We start from the raw sequence: 18287 nt of genomic DNA, 5'->3' as shown, positions 1-18287 counted from the left end.
TGACGCTACAAGCTTGGCACACCTGTATTTGGGGAGTTTCTCCCATTCTTCTCTGCAGATCCTCTCAAGCTCTGTCATGTTGGATGGGGAGCGTCGCTGCACAGCTATTTTCAGGTCTCTCCAGAGATGTTCGATCGGGTTCAAGTCCGGGCTCTGGCTGGGCCACTCAAGGACATTCAGAGACTTGTCCCGAAGCCACTGTGTTGTCTTGGCTGTGTGCTTAGGGTCGTTGTCCTGTTGAAAGGTGAACCTTCACCCCATTCTGAGGTCCTGAATGCTCTGGAACAGGTTTTCATCAAGGATCTCTCTGCACTTTGCTCCGTTCATCTTTCCCTCAATCCTGTCTAGTCTCCCAGTCCCTGCCGCTGAAAAACATCCCCACAGCATGAGGCTGCCACCACCATGCTTCACCGTAGGGATGGTATTGGCCAGGTGATGAGTGGTGCCTGGTTTCCTCCAGACGTGACATTCAGGCCAAGGAGTTCAATCTTGGTTTCATCAGACCAGAGAATCTTGTTTCTCATGGTCTGAGAGTCTTTTAGGTGCCTTTTGGCAAACTCCAAGCGAGCTGTCATGTGCCTTTTACTGAGGAGTGGCTTCCGTCTGGCCACTCTACCATAAAGGCATGATTGGTGGAATCCTGCAGAGATGGTTGTCTTTCTGGATGGACTCCCATCTCCACAGAGGAACTCTGGAGCTATGTCAGAGTGACCATCGGGTTCTTGGTCACCTCCCTGACCAAGGCCCTTCTCCCCCGATTGCTCAGTTTGGCCAGGCGGCCAGCTCTAGGAAGAGTCTTGGTGGTTCCAAACTTCTTCCATTTAAGAATGATGGAGGCCACTGTGTTCTTGGGGACCTTCAATTCTGCAGAAGTTTGTTGGTACCCTTCCCAGATCTGTGCCTCAACATAATCATGTATCGGAGCTCTACGGACAATTCCTTCGACCTCATGGCTTGGTTTTTTCTCTGACATGCGCTGTCAACTGTGGGACACAGGTGTGTACCTTTCCAAATCATCTCCAATCAATTGCATTTACCACAGGTGAACTCCAATCAAGTTGTAGAAACATTTCAAGGATGATCAATGGAAACAGGATGCACCTGAGCTCAATTTCGAGTCCCATAGCAAAGGTTATGAATACTTATGTAAATAAGGTATTTCTAAAAACCTGTTTTTGCTTTGTCTTTATGGGGTATTGTCTGTAGATTGATGAGGAACATTTTTTATTTAATACATTTTAGAATAAGACTAACGTAACAAAATGTGGAAAAAGTGAAGGGGTCTGAATACTTTCAGAATGCACTGTTCACTGTATTCACACCCCTTTTGTATTCACATCCAATTTCCTTTGATCATCCTTGAGCTGTCACTACAACTTGATTGGAGTCCACCTGTGGCCAATTCAATTATTTGTACATGATTTAGAATGAAACACACCTATATGGAGCCAAATACAGGCAACTCCTTGATGAGAACCTGCTTCAGAGTGCAAACGACCTTAGACTGGGGAGAATATCTAAGTTCCAACAAGACAATGACCCCATGTATACACTCAAAGCAACGCTGGAATAGTTTCAGAACAAGAATGTGAAAGCCCTTCAGTGGCCCAGCTAAAGCCCAGACTTGAATCTCATTGAAAATCTGTGGAAAGACTTGAAGATTGCTTTTCACCGCCGCTCCCCATCTAACTTAACAGAGCTTGAGAAAAACTGCAAGGAAGAATGGGAGAAAATCCCCAAATCTAGATGTGCAAAGCTGATACAGACATATCCAAGACGACTCAAAGCTGTAATCGCCACCAAAGGTGCTTCTACAAAGTATTGACTCAGTGGTGTGAATACTTATGTAAATGAGATATTTCTGTATTTCATTTTCAATACATTTGCAAAAAATAAAATATATATTTTCACTTTGTCATTATGGGGTATTGTGTGTAGATGGGTGAGAAAAAAGTATATTGAATCCATTTTGAATTCAGGCTGTAACACAACAAAATGTGGAATAAGTTGAGGGGTATGAATAATTTCTGAAGAGTAAAAACCACCCCTCAATGCCATCTGATGCTTGGTATTTCTAGGTGGACTATCCCTATTCCTCTGTTGACAGTTGTTTGTGCTGTGTTCTCCTCAGGCCCACCCTCTCAGAAAGATGACGGCCGGGGCCAGCCTGGGGAGATCTTGGGGCTGAAGCGCCCCTATGATGTCAGGGGGTTGCCCATGAGGGAGACACTGTCTGCAGCTAACTGTGAGGGTAAGTTGAGGAGTCAGCTACCCTCTAACAGCTCTAGCATGTACTTTACGTAGACTAGAGGACTACAATGAGGTAACCAATGCTATTCTTTCTTCACTTCCGCCTCTACTTCAGGTCTGATAGGCAGAGCCATATCTCACGAGAGAGACAACCCACACCCAACCCACCACATCCGTGGTTCCATTTCACAGGGTAAACAAATAGACCCACTCTCTTTTATTCCATCTGGGAATTTTCACCTCACCTAGTTGTACAATGGCTCAAGAGAAGTTCCAATTTTAACTCCTGTGTGTTTGTGTTCCACCCCTCCTCTCCTCCCCCCAGGTATCCCCCGTCACCTGGACATCCAGGATGGCTACATGAGGCGGGAGGCCAAGCAGATGAAGAGAGAGGGCTCCCCGCCCCGAGGGACTGGCCAGATGGCTGACCCCATGAAGGGCCGAGAGGCCATTGTGCCCACCGTGAAGGAGGGGGGCCGATCCATCCACCTCATCCCCAGAGAGGAGCTCCGACTGATGCCCGAAGGCATGATGATGCCCAAGGCTGGCAAAGAGGGCATCATAGCACAGGTGAGTGGAATGCCACACTGTAGATGCACTGCGTGTCAGTGCACAGTGCCTCAGGAAAATAAAAAAGCAAGAAAAGTCACTATTGTTGGTAGAAATATTCAGTGTTTCTCATTATGTCCATTTTTCAGGGCACACCTATGAAGCAGGAGCAGGGTGGCTCAAGGAAGGGGCACGACGTTCGGTCCATAATCGCCAGCTCCCCACGCTCCCACTACGGCATGCCCTCCCATCTGGAGATGCGGGGCCCTGAGCAGCGGGGTCGCTACGAGGAGGGTCCTAAGGGCCGTCCCAGCACTGTGGTCAGCACGGCCAGCTCCGTGGCTCGCTCCTCGCCCCTGGCAATGGGGGGTGAGCAGGGTGGCAAGGCTCACCACAGCCCTGTGGGCTACGAGGAACACAAGGGTGGCATGAGGGCTCCCTACCCTGGGCCTTCTCACCGAGGATCCCCCCTATCCAGAGACTCAGGCCAGCGGCAACATGAAGGTATGTCACACACTGAGACCTGACTGTACACTGTCATAGGGATGTGACAAATGGAAACATTTTCTTATCGTTTAAACAGTCATTTTTAAAATCAGTTTTCTGTTGTGAATTCACAATGCAGCTGCACTGCTGCAAGCAACGGTTTTGTGTCCCTTTCAGATAGTTAAGTGTTGCAACTGTACTACCATTACTGTACCTCAGTTTGCATTTCCTTCTCATTTAACTTCTCAAGGTATTGCCATACAGGACTTCGCTGCTGTCGCTTGCCTTTCTCTGACATTTTTACAACTGTTAGCAATGATGACGGAGTGGTGGAGTGGTGGAAAATAATTGATTCCTTGACTCCTGTTGTCGACTACCATTTCTGAGTGTCAAGATTCGATTCCGCTAGGAATACACTCCTAAGATTGAGTATTTTTGGAATGGAGGAGACTGATTAGTTGCCGTACTTCCGAGAACACAAACCCTCGCATCTTTCATAGCGAGCTAGCGAGGGGCGGAGAGAGAGGGGAGGGGCACAATATAAGTAGGTTGATCTCTAGGCAGACAGTCAGAACCGTGCACTAGGCTTATCTAACGTCAATCAAAAGCTGTATCACGCAATGGAATGCTGTATCTTACCATTTCTTGGCCTGCAATGTCTCGCAACTTCAGTAAAGCAGGGCCTATCATCAATGAATAGGCTAGGATATTTTACATGCAACAGACTGAAGACTGAACACACACTCACATTATTAATGAAGAGCACGAGCAGGCGAGCCAGCGTGAGGGAGAGAGAGGAGGGGGCAGGCAGGAAGAATGTCTTGGTAATCTGTATCTCGCAATGTCTTGTCTTGCATAGCCTAAAGTTCACCTCTTCCTCTCTGGTTTTATTTAAATTACACAACTATCGTCTAGTTAGGCTATAATGTGAAAAATGTGTTGGGTGGGAAACAAAAAAACAACGATTTTCAGTTAGGGATTTTTCTTAACGTTAAGGATCCCAACGTTAAAACGTTTAAACGTTCACTCCCCTAGCCTGTCTGATTGAGATGCATTGATTGTTATTTGCCCTAGGTTGAGTTGCTCTCCCCTAGTGTGAAAATACCTAATATGAAGCCCACAGTGTGTGTGTGTTCTAAAGCATCCTGCTCTCTCCCATCTCTCCTCTCTGTGTGGTCCAGGCTCCAATAAGAACCAGCCTCAGGAGCGCAAGGCCACACCGACCCCTCGGGAGATGAGCTCCGGCAAGTCACCCCTGCCAGGCGTTGCCGAGCAGCAGGCCCAGCAACAGGCCCAACAACAGGCGTCCCTGGCATCGTACGAGCGTCTGCTGCAGGGTCTGGGGGCCGACGTGTACCGAGGACAGATCCCCCTATCCTTTGATCCTGCTTCCCTGCGTCAGGGCATCCCCATCGACCCAGGTACATAGTACACAACTGGTCCATTCTCGTGTCCACTGTACAGTACACTACAGAGGAGCTCCTTAAATAACTCCTCTTTCTGTCTGTTGAAAGGATGTGGTTCGGGGGAAGGATTATGGGACTTTATATGATGGCACGATTTGATGACATCTCTTTGTCTTCCTCCCCATTTAGCGGCCTACTACCTGCCTCGCCACCTGGCCCCTAACCCTGGCTACCCCCACCCCTACCCCTACCTGATCCGGGGCTTCCCCGACACGGCGGCCCTGGAGAACCGCCAGACGCTGCTCAACGACTACATCACCTCCCAGCAGATGCACCAGTGGCCTGCAGCCGCCGCTATGGCTGCCCAGCGCTCAGACCTGCTGAGGGGGCTCTCGCCACGGGACCAGCCCCTCCAAATGCCCTACTCTGCTGCCCCGCGCGGTGAGCCTCACTCTGGTCACAGTGCAAACACACGCACACAAAAAGGAAGCCTAGCTGGACCAGTGTAGTATACTGTAGTTTTGACTAGTGTTCTTCTTGCCTTCTCTTCCCCAGGGATCATTGATCTGTCTCAGGTGCCACACTTACCTGTCCTAGTCCCTCCCTCTGCAGGATCTTCCAGCTCCCCCATGGACCGCATCACTTACATCCCCGGGGGTCAGGGAGCCTTCCCCAGCCGGCCCTACACCACCTCCCCAATCTCACCAGGTACTGGACTATACTCTACACACCAGCCAGCGCCCTGGGAACAGAGGAGTTGTCTGTGTTTAAAAGGGTTGATGTGTGACTGACTCATCTGTGTGTGTTTTGTTTGTGTCTCTCCTTTGCTGTGTAGTTGGGCCCCAACACATGAGCAAGCAGCACGGCACACCATCGTCTGCTGACCGCGAACGGGAGAGAGACCGGGAGAGAGACCGCGAGAGACACCGCGAGAGAGACCGTGAGAGAGACCGCGAGAGAGAGAGAGACCGCGATAGAGACCGCGAGAGAGAGAGAGACCGCGAGAGAGACAGGGAGCAGGAGAGAGAGCGGGATCGTGAGAGACAGCGAGACAGAGAGCGGGAGAGAGAGCGGGACCGGGACAGAGAGAAGGGGATCTCTCATGGCAACGTGGAACATGCACCCATCTGGAGACCAGGTGTGTAAAGATCTAGACACACTCGCTGCCGGTCTGTTTCTCTGCTATTCCATTATTACGCTGTGTTATGTTATATTATATGTTATTACCATTATAGTAGCGCATTTACAGCACATGGTCTGTATGTGATGTGTATGCTGATGTTCTATGATATGAAAGATGTTACTCTGTGCAGTGTGTAATGTGTGTACTGTTTTCTCTCTGTTCCCTCCCTCAGGCACAGAGCACAGCTCCGGTGGTAGCAGCAGTGGCAGTGTCAGGCCCTCCTCCGGCTACAGCCACCAGCACTCCCCGATGTCCCCTCGTACCCAGGACAGTGTCCAGCAGAGGCCCAGCGTCCTGCACAACACTGGGGGCAAGAGTCTGCCTGTCAGTGACCACAACAACCCCTCTGTGCTAAGGTAAGCTGCACGGTAACATGTCGGATAAATGGCTAAGTGTTTCCTACAGTATGTACCTTGGTTCACTGAATATCATGTGCTCCTTCTGTGTTTCTTCTAAATATGATGTGCAGACTGTAGCGGGGGTCATCTGTGGTTGGCATGTTCACTGACTGTTTAAGTGATTGGTTTACTTCTCCCAGGTCCATGCCAGGCTCCAGTCGCTACCCAGGCTACGGCCACCTCCAGAGGACCGGGATGCCTCCTGAGGGCTACCCACCAATCATAGACCCCAAGGAAATGGGCCGGGATGGTGGCAAGAGCAGGGGAGGCCTTCCTAAACACACCCAAGACCAACATGGGCCCTCTATATCCTCCAGCAAATCTGACCCCAAGCTGGCCAGCCCTAACCAAGGGGGTTACCCCGTGCCCTACCCCCAGGGCTCTGCAGCCTCTCACCACTCAGGCCGGCCCCCACCTCACCTGCTGCCCCCCCAGTCGGATAACCCTGTTGGCCGCGGAGAAAGTGGCACGCCTAGTAGGGAAAAGACTCAAAACAAACCGATGTCCGTTCAGGAACAAGAGCTCCGATCACTCGGTAAGACCACCATGACTGCGGCCAACTTCATAAACGCAATTATCATGCGTCAAATTTCTTGTGAAACGGGGATGCCAGAGACGGGCTCGCTCGTGGCCAACAGCGCCAGTGATGGTAAGACGCTCTGGATCCCAGGGTCCCCTCATCAACCAGACCCTCCCCCCGTTCTTCTGTGGCATATTGCACGCTGTGGTGGTTGGCATTATCAAATCAGTCCAATTCATTTCTACATGTTATGTTTTCGGGGGTTTTCCCAACGCTATAATATTTTTGCTTTTTTTACATGTAACTTAGAACTATGTCAATTTTACTTGAAGACCACCAAAGGTGACCTCTGGAAAAGAAAAAAATATCCATACGTGACCATCTAATATTATTATTTAACCCGTTTTGACATTCAGAAGAAAAAGCAGAAACTGGAGCTGACTTACTAGATATGGACAGAATATTAAGGAGATGAAAGCAGCTTACGAGCTGGATAAATCAAATTATCCAGCTCATTTTATTAAATTATTATGTATTGACCATTATTATGGTAAAAATACAGAACACAATTGGTATTTCCTTGAAGAGAAAGATCCTAGGTGCCCTTTAAGGTATCATTCATATAAAATGTAAGCGTAATATTCTTTGCTGCTTCTTATTTTCATTTTAGGATGTGACGGCCTACCATGTGGCACCCCCCCCCCCCCCCCCCCCCTCCCCATATTGCAGACTTAGTTCATCTGTAGTGTTCGAGAGTTCCATATTAGAAACTAATCTATGAGATGTAATGTTAGTATGCTTATGAGGATTGTAGTAATTCTGTTAGTATTTGATTAATAGTTAGTAATGACACCTTCCTTACAGACTCTCACCTCACAAAACCTAAAATGTGCCAGAAATAAGGCAGAATATTGCTAGCTAGGTTACCTAAATGACAAAAGAGAAAACTTAGATGGTGTGTGACAGTCGGTCTCTCAATATAAACCAGTGTGAGTCATGTAGTAGGAAACATCCAGGCGAGCCTGTAAGGGTGCATCATGAGCCTAAAGCCCCACCAGACAGACAGACAACCTCCCTGGGGCTCCAGACAGCGTTGCTCTTCCACTGGAGGGGGGTCGAGGTGGGGGGCAGGGAGAGGGCGTGAGGGGTGGTGGTGAGACCCATAAAAAGATCCAGGGTGGAGGGGGGTGCTGCAGCTTCTGGCCACAAAATCTCTGCATGTCCTTATTACGCCTCACTGTAATTTATGCTGATTTTTCCACATGCAAACCGCTCAACGCATACCTCTCAACAAAACCTTTTCCCATCACAAAAAATGTTGATCTTGTTTTCTTGTTTTTCCACTTGTAAAGCTATGTGCCACATCAATATTTATGACATGCATATAGGGCACGTGTGCATGCCGAGCTCAGATAAGTGTTGTGGTATAACATACTGTGATAAATGTATATATACTGTTGCATGTTCAGTACGGTCGATTAGGAAAAAGCTAGACAGTACATTCACAATGCTACAGAGAGAAGACAGTAGTGCACTTTAAAGCTGCATTTCAAATGGACCGGAGACACTATTTTCTGAGAGAGTGTCATGTTGTTCCTAAGCTCTAGCAACAGAACAGAGGAGTGTCTTCAACACAGTGGGACTCCAGGGAACTATGCTGCCCTCCAGGGGTGGACTGACTTACATCAGCTGCTCCAAAGATTAATGCTCTGGTGCAGAACATTTCCAGAGCACAACACAACACACCCAGACTGTATGCGCATTGCGAAACAGTTTCTGTAATGAAAGCAAGAGATTAGTCAAATTGGCTTAGGGCACTCCTGAAAGCCCCCTGGGAGAATGACCTCAAAAGAGTTCCCCAATTACCCTTAATGACACACTAGGGCTGACTGAGAACATTCTGGTCCATTTTAACTGGTACTATACTACACTATACTGGCAGGAAACCCGTTTGATCTCCCGAAATCTAGGCCTATATCATAAATATAGAAGTGAAAAGCAGCAGCAGTGTTCGGTAGTTCTTAAATTTGTCGACATTTCTTCAAAGCTCATCAATTTAAGGACCATTTTATGTCACCGCTAAGCTTCTTGGGTTTGAGATTTGTGCATCTCTCCTTTGAGGAGAATGCAATATGTAAATAAGTCAGTAGTGATCAAAAGTAGCTTGTCACATCCAATCAAATGTAGCTTGTCACATCCAACACTGGCTGACAACACTTAGTAGAGACAGACGATTTCTGCAGCAGGGAAACTGCCGTTGCACTATTATGCACAGCAATGTTTACCGAGCACAATGTCTGCTGTGCACATAATGGACTTGTTTTGAAAACAATACATTTTTTAATTATGCATTTGTTTTGGTTTATTTTATAACAAGTTCTCTGCCTGTAAGCTGCCTCTATTCAAACTTGCCCAAGCAACTGAATTTTCTCCTTCTTTGTCCCCTCTGTGTGTGTCTGTGTCCCTGGTGGTGCTGCTTAATTTGTGTGTGCAATCTGTGTGTGTGTGTGTGTGTATGTGTGTGTGTGTGCGCGCTCTGTATGGCTCCACCCCTGTGTGTGTAATCTGTGTGGGTGCTTGTGTGTGTGTGGGTGTTGGGCTGTGTCCTGGACCCTCAGCTCAACAGAAGATGATGCCCATGGAGCAGCACGGTCTGTACCGGCCTCCCTCCGAGGAGAGGCTGTCCCCGGGCCAGCAATCCCCCCTGATCAAAGGCAGCCAGAGGGTGGTCACCCTTGCCCAGCACATCAGTGTAAGCCCCCACACACAACTTCCTCCACAAGACACAGATTCACTTCTAGTTAATGACATGTTCATATTGATCTTTTTTTTTTTTTTTTTTTACATCTTTTTTTTGATCTTAAAGAATGATTACATTTTGCTGTATTATATCAGTGTTGCATTTACCATGATAAGGATGATTTCAAATACAGTTCTTCTTAGATCAAAGTCTTCTGTAGAAATGAAATGGGGAGCTTTTCTTGTGGGCTGAATAGTGGAAGGGAAAGCTCTTGCTGAACGGGTTGGGGATGTGGGAGTATAGAAGTCACTACTCCCGAGTGGCGCAGTGGTCTAAGGCACTGCATCGCAGTGCTAGCTGTGCCACTAGAGATCCTGGTTTGAGTCCAGGCTCTGTCGCAGCCCACGGGGGGCCAGTATGAAAAGAAAACACAAAAAATAATAATAATAATACATGTATGCATTCACTAACTGTATGTCGCTCTGGATAAGAGCGTCTGCTAAATGACTAAAATGTAAAATGTAGAAGTAGGTAGGTTTCCTCCTTGCTGCCTGACCTGTGTCTGACCTGTGTCTGACCTGTGTCTGTGATTGTTGTTTGTGGGTAACAGGAGGTGATCACCAAGGACTATACCCGGCAGAGCCAACAGGCCCAGCAGCAGTCCTACCACAGCAACCCAGTCCTGGACCTGACCCGGCCCCCCAGCGCTCCCCATGCCCTGCCTGCCTCCCAGGAGCCTAGCCAGGGACCTCGCTACACTCCAGAGGAGGCAGGAGGGGAACGTACCCGAGACAGGTATGGCCCAGGACTGTGTGTTACTTCATGTACACCCTCAACGGGGTCGACACAATCGGATGCATCCGGTTTTCACGGGAAATGGAAGAGAGCCTGTGGTGCGACTTCCGCCTCTGGACGTTAACAAGGCGGCACTCCATTTTAACTCCTCCTTCACATTTACTGGATTGGTTGAACAGTGCAGAAGAGAACCTCCCACCTTTTTCTCACCAGGAGCAAATTGAGGGGTGTCCCAGTCAGGTTTTTCTTTTACCCCTGCTACGTTAGGTTACTTCATGTACAATATGTCCACTTACATGCAGACTAGATGTGCGTCTGCATCGCGCGCATGTTGATTTTGTCCATCCACACCAGACGTGATCAGGACACGCAGGTTGAAATATGAACGCGAACTCTGAACCAACTATATTAATTTGGGGACAGGTTTAAAAGCATTAAACATTCATGGCAATTTAGCTAGCTAGCTTTGTCCTGGGATATAAACATTGGGTTGTTATTTTACCTGAAATGCACAAGGTCCTCTACTCCTACAATTAATCCACAGATAAAAGGGTAAACCGAGTTAGTTTCTAGTAATCTCTCCTCCTTCAGACTTCTTCTTCTTTGGACTTTATATGGCGGTTGGCAACCAACTTTAAGGTGCATTACCACCACTGGACTGGAGTGTGGACCTCAGTTCATCTTTCAATCACCCACGTGGTTATATGCTCCTAAAAACCAATGAGGAGATGGGAGAGGCGGGACTTGCAGCACGTCAAGCGTCACAAATAGAACCAAGTTCTATTTTAGCACCTGGCTACGCAGACACTCGTTGCAATGATTGAATAACATGTATGTGTACATTTATTTTGCAACGCTCGCACACATAACGCGAGCAGTGGTGTCAGCATGTTATGTACAATATATCTATCAGCATGTGGAAATGTAGAAGTTGAATATTAACTACTATACTCAGCCAGACCACAGTGGCTTATTTGTGTGTGTGTATCCTAGGTCTCCTCAGCCCAAGGCGTCACCTGTCAGTATGTCTGCAGACGGCATTGAGCCAGTGTCCCCTGCAGGAGCCATGTCTGAACCAGAGACACAAGGGGCCTGCTACCCCAACGAGCAGGGAGAGCAGGGGTAAGGCCTCACCCTACCTCCTTCCCTTTCTCACACAGCTAGTAATCATTTAATCACTCTAACCCACAATGTCAGTTACGTACTCCTTATTGTTAACAAATTCTCTGGACAACTCTTGGTAAAAATGGAGGGCTGTATGTTCTGTTATGTATAGTACAGTAGTTCTCCTGATGCTAACCAGACGTGGACGTCTCCCCACAGCATGGGCTCTCGCTCCCCTCCCAACACCCAGCCCCCAGCCTTCTTTAGCAAGCTCACTGAGAGCACCTCAGCCATTGTCAAGTCCAAGAAACAGGAGATGATCAAGAAGATGACCGTGGTCGGCAGTGATGCTGATTTCAGTGAGTCCCACCACCACAGTGACCGCATACAGCATTGATACTGTAGTACTGTAGATACTATATTCATTGACAAAAAGAATATGCTTTAAAAATATTATGTTTTTATTTCCAGATGCTGGCCAGCCAGGAACAGAGATCTTCAACATGCCTGCCTCTACCACTGCAGGTAAAATAGAGATTAATTACCATGGGATATTAGTGGTGAGAGGTGGATTAGTGTTACTTTCAACCACAATGCTGTTGTATAACGTGCTTAGAGTAGTCCTAGTTTTTCTGTGATTTATGCACCGTAGACTGTGCTAGCTAGATTTGCTGTTATGTGACTATCCGGGTTGGGTAGATTACTTTCTAAATGTAAGCCGTTACAGTTACTAGTTACCTATCCAAAACTGTAATCAGTAACGTAACTTTTGGATTACCCAAACTCAGTAACGTAATCAGATTACTTTCAGTTACTTTTAGATTACTTTCCCCTTAAGAGACATTAAAATAAGATAAAATAATATTACCAATTGAACGACATCTATAGCAGGATAAATCAATGTTAGATTTTACATAGCTGGCCATACAGTGGCTTCGGAAAGTATTCAGACCCCTTGACTTTTTCCACATTTTGTTACGTTACAGCCTTATTCTAAAATTGATTAAATTGATTTTTTTCCTCATCAATCTACACACAATACCCCATAATGACAAAGCAAAACAGGTTTTTATAATTTTAGCTAATTTATATAAAATAAAAAACTGAAATATCACATTTACATAAATATTCAGACCCTTTACTCAGTACTTTGTTGAAGCACCTTTGGCAGCGATTACAGCATTGAGTCTTCTTGGGTATGACGCTAAAAGCTTGGCACACCTGTATTTGGGGAGTTTCTCCCATTCTTCTGTGCAGGTCCTCTCAAGCTCTGTCAGGTTGGATGGGGAGCGTTGCTGCACAGCTATTTTCAGGTCTCCAGAGCTGTTCGATCAGGTTCAAGCTCTGGCTGGGCCACTCAAGGACATTCAGAGACTTGTCCCGAAGCCACTCCTGCGTTTTATTGGCTGTGTGCTTAGGGTCGTTGTCCTGTTGGAAGGTGAACGTTCGCCCCAGTCTGAGGTCGTGAGTGCTCTGGAGCAGGTTTTCATCAAGGATCTCTCTGTACTTCACTCCGTTCATCTTTCCCTCGATCCTGACCAGTCTCACTGTCCCTGCCGCTGAATAACATCCCCACAGCATGATGCTGCCACCACCATGCTTCACCGTAGGGATGGTGCCAGGTTTCCTCCAGACGTGACGCTTGGCATTCAGGCCAAATAGTTCAATCTTGGTTTCATCAGACCGGAGAATCTTGTTTGTCATGGTCTGAGAGTCTTTAGGTGCCTTTTGGCAAACTCTAGTGGGCTGTCATGTGCCTTTTACTGAGGAATGGCTTCTGTCTGGCCACTCTACCATAAAGGCCTTATTGGTGGAGTGTTGCAGAGATGGTTGTCCTTCTGGAAGGTTCTCCCATCTCCACAGAGGAACTCTAGAGCTCTGTCAGAGTGACCATCGGGTTCTTGGTCACCTCCCTGACCAAGGCCCTTCTCCCCCGATTGCTCAGTTTGACCGGGCGGCCAGCTATAGGAAGAGTCTTGGAGGTTCCAAACTTCTTCCATTTAAGAATGATGGAGGCCACTGTGTTCTTGGGGACCTTCAATTCTGCAGACATTTTTTGTTACCCTTCCCCAGATCTGTGCCTCGACACGATCCTGTCTCGGAGCTCTACGGACAATTCCTTCGACCTCATGGATTGGTTTTTGCTCTGACGTGCACTGTCAACTGTGGGACCTTATATAGACAGGTGTGTGCCTTTCCAAATCATGTCCAATCAATTGAATTTACCACAGGTGGACTCCAATCAAGTTGTAGAAACATCTCAAGGATGATCAATGGAAACAGGATGCATCTAAGCTCAATTTTGAGTCTCACAGCAAAGGGTCTGAATACTTATGTCTAAGGTATTTCTGTTTTTTATTTGTAAGACATTTGTACAAAATTCTAAAAACCTGTTTTTCGCTTTGTCGTTATGGGGTATTGTGTGTAGGTTGCTGAGAATTTTTTAAATCCATTTTACAATAAGGCTGTAACGTAACAAAAGGTGGAAAAGGTCAAGCCGTTTGAATACTTTCCGAAGGCACTGTAAATGGATGTTGCATTTTACTTTATGGGTTGGTTATGTTGGCTTCTTCTAACCCATAGCTTCTAACCCATTGCTTTCTACTACAGATAATAATACGATTAGGTTATATCTTTACATTAAAACCCAAAGTCTGTCAGATTTCCAGTCATTCCAATTAATTTAGCCCTTTGATCTTCAAGAATAGGACTTGGAATTATGGAAGTATAGATTAGCCAAATAGTTTTAGAAGATATAGTTTGGACTGTAGCCTACAAAAGCCTGTTCCTGCTCTTTTCCTGCGATCCATCCGCATTGGTGTGTCATCATAGTGGTCTCAGGCGGAACAAACTTAAAGTTGCACCTTTTTTCAATTCTGAATTGAATGTCATTGAGAAAACAGAAAGGTGTCAGAATTTTCAGGCAAATATCCTTTCTGAATTTAGAAAGAATCCTAGTTTTTCAAAAGTATCTGTAATCTGATTACAATATTTTGGCTTGTAACTGATTAATTAGTTTTTTTTGTAATCCGTTACATGTAATAGTTACTCCCAAACTCTGGTGACTCCCAAACTCTGGTGTAGTGGTATAGATCAGCATGGTACAGTAGAGGCTCTCCTCCGGTTTGTATAGATACGGCCATGTGCCCCTGATTAACCCCTAGTAGACAGCTAGGCTTTGGGCTGCGGCTTTAGGGCATGTGCATCAGCTGGGCTACTCACAGGAGACTGGAGAGAGCCGTAGCTACATCCTGGGTGTTATCTAGAGTACATCACCCCCTCTCTCCTCTGGCTATCCTCTGGAGACTCCTAACCCACATAATGCCCACTGACAGACCAACATGTCTCTCTCTCTTTCTCTCTGAGGATGTGCTGACTGGTTTATTCTTGCCCTCTGCTGTTCCACTGCACTCTCTCTTTCTATCTCCCCTTCCTTTTCTTTCCCTTACTCCTCATACTCATATTGGCGCTTGTCCATTTCAATTATATTTTACTCTTTCTTGCTCAATTTATTTGTATTTCACTCTCTTTCGCTCTCTCTCCCGCTACTCAATGCCTTGGTTCTGTCCCTCTCACCCTCTCTAACCTCCCCCTGTCCCCTCTCACCCTCTCTAACCTCCCCCTGTCCCCTCTCACCCTCTCTAACCTCCCCCTGTCCCCTCTCACCCTCTCTAACCTCCCCCTGTCCCCTCTCACCCTCTCTAACCTCCCCCTGTCCCCTCTCACCCTCTCTAACCTCCCCCTGTCCCCTCTCACCCTCTCTAACCTCCCCCTGTCCCCTCTTGCCCTCTCTAACCTCCCCCTGTCCCCTCTTGCCCTCTCTAACCTCCCCCTGTCCCCTCTCACCCTCTCTAACCTCCCCCTGTCCCCTCTCACCCTCTCTAACCTCCCCCTGTCCCCTCTTGCCCTCTCTAACCTCCCCCTGTCCCCTCTTGCCCTCTCTAACCTCCCCCTGTCCCCTCTTGCCCTCTCTAACCTCCCCCTGTCCCCTCTCACCCTCTCTAACCTCCCCCTGTCCCCTCTTGCCTCCCAGGACCTGTAAGTATCCGCAGCCACCCGGCTACTGAGGCGTCCGGTAACACCATAGGCCTGGAAGCCATTATCAGAAAGGCCCTGATGGGCAAGTATGATGACCAGGTCGAGGAGCGCTCGCCCTCCTCCAATGCTATTAACCCCATGGCTGCCAGTGTGCCTGCCGCTATTCCTCTCGCTGACGGACGGACGGAGGACTCTTACTCGCTACTAGGTGTGATATTACCCCACAAATCTCCCTCTGTCATAAGCCTCCACTCAGTTACAGGGTAGGGGTATTGTCTCTGTGTATTGTATGTACTGGTGTTCACAGCGGGCAGTATTTCCAATTATGAAACCGTAATGTATGTGTAACAAATTAAATAAATTAAGTGAATTTTTTATATTGTATTTAGGCTACTTAATTAGTATTTGTTAGACTAGTTTCTCACAGTTGTAACTTCAGATGCATGGAATATGGTATGTAGATAAATGTGGATAGAACTGGTCAATAAACCACAGGGCTGTGTTTTGTTCCCTTCCTCTATCTGCAGGTGGGGGAAAGCCAAAGGGTAGCGGGCGCTCTAACGGACGGAAGGCCAAATCTCCCGGGCCGGGCCTGTCAGGGGGGGAGAGACCATCCTCTGTGTCCTCTGTCCACTCTGAGGGGGATACCAACCGCCGCACGCCCCTCATCAACCGTGTCTGGGAGGACCGGCCCTCCTCCACAGGTACTGCTGCCTCTCTCCCTCCCCTTACTGCACCTCTCACGTGTACACCATCTCATCCCTCACTGCTCATATTCAACTGTATCAAATACAGGAAACCCATCACCCTTTAAACCCTGTGTATTGCAGTCTGCTACCCATGGCATAATGGTCAGCACTCAATGATTTATTGTTGCTGTTCTTCCTCCTGCAGACTCCACTCCCTTCCCGTGTAACCCCCTGACCATGCGTTTCCCCAGTGGCATGCCAGTGGCAGCGCCCTCCCCCTCCTCTGGCCAGCTAGGGGCCCAGGGACCCGGACAGGGGCAGGGACGGGCCTGGGAGGAGGAACCTAAGCCCCTGTTGTGTTCTCAGTACGATACCCTGTCTGACAGCGAGTGAGAGACCCTGCCATGGAACAGAACAGCACCCGCCAACTATCACCCACCTCTACTTCTGCTGCAGGCACACAGACACTCCACGCTACGCTCTCCACCCAGGAAAGGAGTGCGATATGACCTCTTAGCCTCCCATCTCACACGGCTGACTGAGCATCTCAAGCGCTGATGGTGGTGTGCTGAAACACTGCTGCTCAGTGAGTGTGTGTGTGTGTGTGTGTGTGTGTGTGTGTGTGTGTGTGTGTGTGTGTGTGTGTGTGTGTGTGTGTGTGTGTGTTCTGTGTATGCACTCACTCCAGGACTACTCTAAAGGACAAATTACTTGTTTTTTTACTTTATTGCTGGCCTTATCAATACGGACACATCAACTCACTCGCTTTTTTGTGTACGTTTCTATTGTCTTCTACGGATTGTGGAAGGGACTTGATACGGTCACATAGTCTAATGCTCATGTGTTTTAATCTGACCTGTTGATGGATTCACTGGCCCTGGTCAAGGATGGATGTCTCCCTGCTCTACTCTGTCTGGGCTCTGTGAGCAGGGCTTCAACCTGGAGCTTCAACTTGGAGAAGCCTGCTGCCTCCACTGACCATCTCTATCTCTCATTCTCTCTGCCAGTGACCCCATGGACAGGGAGTTTAACCACACAGAGCTCTGCATGGAGAGGTCTGCTAGGGAAGTGGACTCCTTCACTGGCCCATGTCACTGTGCAGAGGGCAGTGGGACAGGCAGGTAGCCAGGCATGGCATCCATAGTACAGTACATTACAGTGGACACTGTGTGCAGACGGCCGGTGCATTTCTACCACTATCAGATGATGGACAGGAGGAAAAAATGTGTTGGTTATTTAGTTTTCTCCTTTTTAAATCAAGTCAGTCCAGTCTTGTGTTTGAAAGTGAGCTGAGACCGTTAGTACTTTTGATGGTGAATTTTGATGGTGTCAGTTATTGTCTCTTATTTGCAATGATCTATCTTGGGGGGTATGTGGGAGGGTTATATCATTGGTTTACAGGGTAAACATGCTGTCCATTGCTGATGATGTCATCATACATTTGAAATGTTATTGGAGGACGGTATGGTCTCCAGGCATCCAATAGAGAGAGCTGACTGTGGGTGTGATGGATGGCACTAAGAGACAAGTGACACTTTCTCACTGTTTGTATATGAATCATGTCTATGTGTTTGTTGAGACTGTTTGTATATGAATCATGTCTATGTGTTTGTTGAGACTGTTTTTGGATGTTAAGCACTTAGTTGTCAATCTGTTCACAATGGCATTTTTAAGAATCTGTGTTTCGGGCAGGCGAGAATGGACTCAAGAAGAAGAGTGTAGAATCGTACTAATAGAGGCGTCCTCCTCCTTTAACATCTGTTTGTTTCTTTTGGTCTTGCCACCTACATTATTTAGTGTTCCCACACTCAAGCGACAATCACAGTTAGTGAAACATTACCTAGTCCGCTTTGAGCGGGTGGAGACCAACCTTAAAGCTGCTTTAGGGCAAATTTCCCAGCATTAGAGTTGGAATTTGCTTGCATTAAAGAGGTGACAAATAAAAGCCATCTATGTTTCTATGCCCCTTGGACCATGGTGGTGCTGGCTGGAAGCCCATCTCTAGGATGGAACACCTAATGTCTCTAGGAGCTGCCTGTTGTGACGGTCTGACCTCTGAACTTTTACTGTCTAGAGGAAGAGGAGCGCTGCCGCACGCCAGGCCAGACGCACCTTTTTATCTAGACCCG

General features: G+C 47.6%; 1 protein-coding gene across 1 annotated transcript in view; it reads left to right on the top strand.

The window, feature by feature from the left end:
• LOC311141887 (nuclear receptor corepressor 2-like) overlaps nt 1-16825 on the top strand; it is a 183323-nt gene extending 166498 nt beyond the window's left edge. Inside the window, exons 31-48 of the mRNA XM_084177385.1 lie at nt 2132-2251; nt 2366-2443; nt 2576-2820; nt 2949-3303; nt 4467-4706; nt 4881-5132; nt 5247-5399; nt 5527-5829; nt 6047-6230; nt 6413-6921; nt 9411-9544; nt 10143-10327; nt 11321-11449; nt 11651-11790; nt 11903-11956; nt 15465-15677; nt 15997-16173; nt 16364-16825. Of these exons, the coding sequence (XP_084033511.1) occupies nt 2132-2251; nt 2366-2443; nt 2576-2820; nt 2949-3303; nt 4467-4706; nt 4881-5132; nt 5247-5399; nt 5527-5829; nt 6047-6230; nt 6413-6921; nt 9411-9544; nt 10143-10327; nt 11321-11449; nt 11651-11790; nt 11903-11956; nt 15465-15677; nt 15997-16173; nt 16364-16551 (3659 nt within the window). The 3' untranslated portion in view covers nt 16552-16825. The remainder of the gene's footprint in view (nt 1-2131; nt 2252-2365; nt 2444-2575; nt 2821-2948; nt 3304-4466; nt 4707-4880; nt 5133-5246; nt 5400-5526; nt 5830-6046; nt 6231-6412; nt 6922-9410; nt 9545-10142; nt 10328-11320; nt 11450-11650; nt 11791-11902; nt 11957-15464; nt 15678-15996; nt 16174-16363) is intronic.
• The last annotated feature ends 1462 nt before the right edge of the window (nt 16826-18287 follow it).

Source organism: Coregonus lavaretus (genome assembly GCF_964263955.1).
Source record: "Coregonus lavaretus genome assembly, chromosome: 14".
Taxonomy (NCBI): Eukaryota; Metazoa; Chordata; class Actinopteri; order Salmoniformes; family Salmonidae; genus Coregonus; species Coregonus lavaretus.
This window is presented reverse-complemented; position numbering and strand designations above follow the sequence as displayed.